This window comes from Urocitellus parryii, chromosome 15, assembly GCF_045843805.1.
Source record: "Urocitellus parryii isolate mUroPar1 chromosome 15, mUroPar1.hap1, whole genome shotgun sequence".
In the NCBI taxonomy this organism is placed as follows: Eukaryota; Metazoa; Chordata; class Mammalia; order Rodentia; family Sciuridae; genus Urocitellus; species Urocitellus parryii.
This window is the reverse complement of record NC_135545.1, coordinates 8027184-8034674: the sequence shown is the minus strand read 5'-3', so window position 1 is coordinate 8034674 and position 7491 is coordinate 8027184. Positions and strand designations below refer to the sequence as shown.

General features: G+C 45.5%; 1 protein-coding gene across 1 annotated transcript; it reads left to right on the top strand.

Moving 5' to 3' along the window:
• Positions 1 to 1429: 1429 nt before the first annotated feature.
• LOC144250330 (vomeronasal type-1 receptor 4-like) lies at positions 1430 to 2338 on the top strand. The gene has a single exon (XM_077792909.1). It carries the CDS (start codon positions 1430 to 1432, stop codon positions 2336 to 2338), a length of 909 nt encoding a protein of 302 aa, XP_077649035.1.
• The last annotated feature ends 5153 nt before the right edge of the window (positions 2339 to 7491 follow it).

Below are 7491 nucleotides of genomic sequence, written 5' to 3'. Positions count from 1 at the left end.
TTGAGGTTGAGCCTAAAATCATTATATCATGATTAAAGAAAAGATGCATTTTAAAAAATGAGAGTATGGTCGCCATGGTAATCTGTGACTAGTTCACAAATTCAAACCATTCAAAATCACAGCATTTAAACTGCATAGTTGGTGGAAGGCACAAAAGAACCTGTGGAGGAACAGGACACCAACACTGTGGGAGGTCAAAGAATAATTTGAATACTGATCCCTTAATAGGATAATGACAGTAGGATCCCTGCAGTACAGATCATGCCCAAGCAGGGATTGTGGTGAAAGTGTAGCCTGAGATGACCTGAGAATGTTCTCATGGACTTGCTCAGTGTGGAGACACATGTGAAATTGACCAGAGGTCCAGGAAGGACTATGGTTCATGTGAAGGAAGAACTGGGTCACAGAGAAAGTATCCCCAAGGAAATGAAATAGTGAAATAAACTCCAAAATCCAAGAAGCATGGTTGAGATATTGACCTCATTGTTAATCTAAATGAACATCCTATCGTTTCCTCTGCAATTACATTTCTGAAACTAATTCTGTTCCTATAAGAATCAGACAAAAATGCCAGACCAAAAAGTAGCTTTTATTCATGCTGCAGTCCTCAGGATGCAGGGTCCTTTGTTATCCTGGGTTATCAACCATGATGTGAGTGCTGGTTCTGCTGGACCTTCCATGTTATAGAGTTTGTGTGGAGCACTGGGGAATATTGAGCAGCAATCTTGGCCTCAGCCTTCTGCATTACAATAGCCCGGCCCAAGATGTGAGCACCACAAATGTCTCACATCATTGTAGTTTGACCCATGGGTACGAAGGGAGGTTGAAACCACTGTGTCTGATGAGTTTTTAACAGTTATCGACTTGGCAGAAGAGTGTGTGTCATGAAAATCCAACACAGAAGTGCACAGGGTAGTCTTCCTATTATAAGGATCGTGCTCTTTAGAAGGTTAAGAGTACAGAAATGTAGGTTGAAGATAAAACATAGTCTGGGGCTCAGAGGAATATGTGCCTTATAACCTGCACATTTGTCTTTCACACAGGCCACCTGTCCCCTGCTCAGTGTCCTAAATGCTTGATGTGCCTTGATTTCCACCTTCTTTGTCCACCTCCTGCTGTGATCTGTTGTTCCCAGGAATCCTTGGAATCCAGGCTCTGGAAGTGTCTCACCAGGCCCTGAAACACAGAGAACTGCTCATTCCATCATCTTCTTCTCCTCCTGAACCCTAATAGTATTGCAAATCTATGTCTTAAAAATAATTCTAAATAATTATTTTTCATTTGGGGCCTTATTTTCCTCACTAAAATCTTCTAAGCCATCAGTAAGATAATGTTCCTGGGCTGGTGTAACTCAATTCTCTGCACCTGCCCAGCATTCATGAAGACCTGGATTCTGTCCTAGGCACAGCAAGGTCATAATAAGGAGAAAATGTTCCCAAGTGACACAATGTTTGGTGTTTTTCTAGTCTCGCAGCTGTGCATGGGAGTCGCGGGGAACTTGTTCCTCTTCCTGTTGTACATGCACACCTTCTCAGTCCAGCGTCACATGAAGCTTATGGATCCCGTTTTTTCCCACCTCACCTTGGCCAATTCCTTGACAATCACGTTCACATTGACACCACATATAGCATCATCCTTCGGAGTCAGACAATTTTTGGACGATGTTGGTTGCAAAACAGTCCTGTATATGTACAGAGTGACGCGGGGTGTTTCCATCTGCACCACCTCTCTCCTGAGTGCCTTTCAAGCCATCACTGTCAGTCCCAGGAACTCTAAGTGGGCATGGCTTAAATTTAAGCTCCATACACAGATTTGTCCCTCGTTCCTTTTCTTTTGGATCATCAACATGCTCATCTACATCCACGTCATAGAAACTATAACAGCCACTAGAAATTTGACTCTGGTTGGTCGTGGCTATGTTCATCCATACTGCCAAACCAGGCAGTTTGGAAACCAAAACTCAGGGACATTTCTAAGTCCCATCTTGATTCATGACCTAGTGTTTGTGCCCTTCATGATTGGCACCAGCCTATACATGGTGAATCTCCTCTACAGACACCACAGGAGAGCCCAGCACCTCCACAGCTCCCGCGTCTCCTCCCAGACATCTCCTGAACACAAAGCCACCAGGACCATCCTCCTGCTTGTAAGTTGCTTCGTGGTCTTTTACTTCTCAAACAACTATTTGACTCTTTATTCCTTTTATGCACACAAGAAAATCCCAAGGCTGGCGGGGCTGAGTGGAGTTTTATCTTCATGCTACCCAACCATCTGCCCATTTTTGCTGATGAAAAATAATAAAATTGTTTCCCAATTTACTTCATCCTTTTCACAATAAGAATTACAGGTTTCCAAAGAGCATTTGATGGCTGAAATGACCCACCAAGCTTATAAAGAAGAGAGTCCCTCGTGATTCATCTGGGAAAAGGTTTTTTCTTGTTAACTTGACCACTTCAAATGGCACTAGTCTGAATTCATATGTTATTCAAATCTATTGTGCTCTCACAATTAGGAGACTTAGTTTGAGTAAGTGTATGTATCACTGCAACAATTTTCATATTGATTGCATCCTTAAATTATTATTCTTTTTAAAGTGAGTGTATTTTCTATATGATATTAAAATGATTCATCTGCTTGCTTTGGCTTTTTTAAATTGAGCTACAGAAAATATAAAATTACATTTGTGGATTTCATACTTCTATTAAAATGTGCTGGCCTAAGAAACTGCTTCTATGTATCTGTGTTAGGGAGCTATTTTGCTACTTTGACTAAAGGACCAGACCAGAACCACTTTGAAGGAAGACAGGATTATCTGAGGGCTCATTGTTTCAGAGGTCTTAGTCTATAGGCTGGCTCCAATCCTCAGGCACAACGTTAGAGAGAACATCATGGTGGGAGACTGTGGCAGAGGGAAGCAGCTGACATCACGGTGATCAGGAAGCAGAGAGAGTGCCTTCCACTTGCCAGATACAAATATATATACCCCAACACTGTGCCCCTAATTCTCACCTCCTGCAGCCAAACCCTACCACTTCCCTTAATTCACTGATTGGGTTAAAACTCTTATAACCTAGTCATTTTGAAGCCAGATTTAAAGATGGGTAGTTACTGTAGTTAGGTAAATCGGGTCTAATATGGAGTAGGATAAAGAAAATGGAGACCTTTATGGAGAATGGAGTCCAGGAAACCAGAACAACACCTGGGGAAATTGAAAAGTGAATGTCCTCAAGGCCCGGAACCCATCCTAAGGAACTAATGAAGCAGCTCCCAGCAAACAGGGAGGTGCTGATCAGACCACCCCAGGCCCTTCCTGCCCAGGTTACTCCCCCCAGCCCCATCAGTCCCCCTGTCTCCCACTTTTTGGCCTTCCCACCTGCTTTCTATCACTGCAGGAGAGAAGGAAACAACGGACAGGGATGTGGGAGACTAAAAGAAGACCTTAGACATAAGACAGGGACGGCCTCCCCTTTCCACCCTCAGGCCCCCTCTTCCTCTGGGAGGAAGTCTTTTCTGCTGTCCTTAATAAAGCCTCCACTCTCCACTCCACACTTGCCTCAGCGAGCGTCTCTGGTGTTACACTTCAGCATTTGGGGAAGCAAGGACTCGTCATCGGTAAACACCAGTAACAATTTCTCCTCTGAACCTTCTTGCATTGTCTCACACATTGTAACGGTTCGGCGAACGTTGGAGGAAGAGACCACCAAGAGACCAACTCATGCAACAGCAAAAGGGAGCTTATTGAGGATCCAATCCAGCGTGCTGGGGCTCCAGGCTCACTCAAGAAGGGACAGCGGCCAAGAGCCCCGAGAAAGGGTTGAGCAGTGCTTAAGTACACTTTTTGGGGAAGGCTTTGCATACATCAGAGCAAATCATCATGAAGCACGGGAAAATTGAACAACAACCCTCAAACATGATTAGTACATTCATTGGTGGGAACAGGTGTTCGGGGGTGATAGGTCAGCCCTAAAAAGGGGGGTACATTCAAACTGATTGGTTTTGGCCCTGAGGTGCCTACGTGCTGCGCTGCACTGGGTCCAGGTTGTTAAACAACTAAGTGGGCAGTACCGGGCATTGTCTTAACTGCCTCAGGAATTTCAGGTTCTGTGTGCAGTTCAGAAACTTTACAATACCTAGTCCTTTACATTTTAACTTCAGTTTCATTTATCCTTTCAACATGAGCTTTTGGGGGACACCTCACATCCAAACCATAAGATTCTGCGCCTGGCCCCCAAAAGCTCACACTCACCTGACCATGCAAAATACATATAGTCCATTCCCAAGAGTCCCCATAGTCTCAACAGTTCCAAGATTGCTCATGGTTCAAGTGCATAGTCTTCTCTGAGGCTCAAAGTGCTCTCACATTGTGAGCACCTGTAAAAATAAAAGCGATTTACAAGTGTCCAATATATAAAGGTATAGAGTGAACATTTCTATTTACAAAACTAGGGGCATAGAGAAGGGATGGAACCAGAGCTAGATCGAATTCCAGTTGGGCAAACAAGTCCTGTTCTCCTGTCCAGCCCTTGGGGCACAGGGCATCATCTTGTTCTCTCCAGGCCTTTCTGTGGGCTCTTCTCTGCTTGATTCCTGCAGCTTTTCTAGGATGATGTCTCACCTTTCTGGCATCTCTTAATCTCAGGTGTCCACTGCAGCTTTGGCTTCCTCCTCATATCTCCACACTTGGACTTCTGGGGGCCCTGCAGGGACTCAGGCCCTGCTATGCTTTTCCTGGCCTCCAAGGCCTCCTTAGAAATCTTAGTGGAAGCCTCCATGACGCCCTAACTCCAGCATCCTGCATTCCTGAAGAACTAGCACCACATGGTTGATGCCAAGGTCTAGTGCCATCTCCCCATTTCAAGCAGTAGCCAAGCCTCCAGGGACCCTGGTTGTAGCAGCCTCTGAGTGCATGGGTAGCTGAGCATGTTGAAAAACTTCCTAGGCCCCCTAGTGCAAACAAGTGTGCCCCAAAGGTCTTTTCTCAAGAGAATTTTTACTTTTATTTTCTTGAGTCTGAGATGGGTGTAGTCCTGCAAATTCCGGAGATGCCTTCAGGCCATCTTTGACCTTGTCTCTGGGCCAATTCTTTAGCATTTCTTTAGTGGCCTTAATGTCTTTAAAAACTGCAACTTCCTTAGCTTCCTTTTATTCTGGCCTTTCAAATCCAGGTTTTTCAAATCTTTCTGCTCTGCTCTCTGCTCCTGAATATCACAATTAACTTGGCTAAAAGCCACCAGCAATATTCATGCCACCACCTGAATGCTATGCTGCCTAGAAATTACTTCTGCCCAGTTAAGAAGTCCATCACTTTTAAAAATCAGCCTCACAGAAGGTCTCAGGACACGGGCAAAATGCAGACACCTTCTTAGCCAGAAGAGAACCCCAATGGCCTCTAGTCCAATTACCCATAGGTTCCTCCTTTTCCTTTAAACTCTCTTGATCCCTCTCTTCACTGTCCATGATGCTATTGGCATTCTGGTCTTTTGAGCTCCCATCAGAAAGCTGCACTGATCACAGTCTAAAGCATTTCCAGTTTGCATTGCTAAGCATCTCAAAATTCCTCCCACCAATTCCCAAATGCTTCAAAAATGTATGAACCACATTATCAGATTAGTCCAGCAACAACCCCACTTCTTGGAACCAACTTCTGTATCAGTCAGGGTTCTCTAGGGGAACAGAATCAACAGGAATTATGATTACAAAAAGTGGATTTATTAGATTGGCTTACATGACTGTCAGGTTGGTGGCATTGACCTAGGAACAAAGCACCAAGCAGGAACAAAACACAAACATCGCACATGGGCACAGGAAAGAAACAGCAATCAGGAGCCTGGAAATGCCTGTCAATCAGCAGGACCCTCTGGCCAATCCTGGAGTTTCCCAGCTCCCCTGACCAACTCCAGTGGGACAAGGGACCCCCAAAATCCCTCTTCCTGTTCCAAGCCCTTCCCTTCCTGCCAGGAGCCCCATAAAATTCCAGTCCTGTCAAGGTCCCATGAGGTTTCTCCTCAGACCTTTCTCCTGTCCACTCTGTGGGTCTGATCCAGTTCCCCCCAGGAGAGAATCTCAAATAAAGCCTCTTTTGGTGTTTTTTTTAAATCTACCTCCTTTGGGCTGGGGCTGTATATCAGTGGTAGAGCTCTTGCCTAGCATGTGTGAGGCACTGGGTTCGATCCTTAGCATCACATAAAAATAAATAAAATAAAGGCATTCTGTCCATCTACCACTACAAAAAAAATATGGTTTTTTTTTAATCTGCCTCCTTTGGTCGCTGCCTGCCTTACCTGATCTCACAATGACCCGAAGCTAAATGGATGAACTGAAGTTGCATCCCTTCTCTCCACAGAAAAAGTCTTAACTGGGCTTCTCCAGGAATTCTCACATGGCTGATTTCAGGACTGTCAGCCAAGGAGTCTCTGAGAAAAAGTTCAATATGGATAAATTTCCATTTTCCTGTTGCCCTGTTTTGCTTGGCCACTGGCCAGGAAGATACCAGCACTCCAGGTGCTGGGCACTCCCTTAATAATTTCTCACAAATGTTTCCAGTATAGTAGTTTGTAGAAATGTGCTAAGGAGGCTTCTGGCTTTGAGCTGGGCTTCACAGAGATGTCTACATTTTTTAGGAGAAGATACCAACTGGGCTCCATGGTAACAGCTGGCAGGGGAAGAAAGAAAGGGGAGAAGAAGCTCTCCCTTCTCAAGTGTTGTCATTGAAGTATTAACTTGCCCAAAACAGTGAAGGAAAAAGCTGCTTTTGTGTGAACTTTTGCAGACTGTGAACTTCTGAGCCTCTCCCCTTACATGCTGGGTATAAAACTCTGAAATTACCTGTATTCGGGGTTCGGGGGATTGACTGATTTCAGCAAAGGCTGTACCCTCTGAACCTGGCTGCAGCCAAATAAAACTGTTTCCTGCTATCTTGGGTGCCTTGCCTTCTTTGTCCCTACTATATTTTTGGCGACCCAGATGGGACACAGGAGGTAAGGAAGGCTATTCTGCCTCTCTTGTCTTTCGGGACAGGCTTCCCTGGGGCTGTGAGGGACAGCCTTCCCCTTGGCATGCCGAGGCCACTCTTAGCCTGAAGGAGGATCCACTCACCCAGCGCCCTGGGGCTGCCACCTGGAGCACAATGGGACCCACAGGCAGCAGGAACCAGAATTAGGGTTTGGAGCACCGCCCAGCTGAACAGGTAGGACCCGGGTCCATTTGTTTTGCAGCCCACCTGACTTCCTCTTCGAGGCCTAAGCGGGTGGAAGAGAGGCTTGATCACCCTCTATTGGGTCCCGAGTACCCTCCAAATTGTTGGAGCTGAAAGGGACCCAAGGAGTCGCCTGAGTAGTCTCTGTTCGGGGTCAGCAAGCAGAGGGGACACTGTGACTCCCTTTTCTGTTTGGTTTGGAATTGTTGGAATCTGGGCAATATAGAAATTCTGTCCTGGCCATGTCTGTGGAAAAGTGCATGAAAGTGTGTGAATGAGATAGAGAAAGGGAAGGG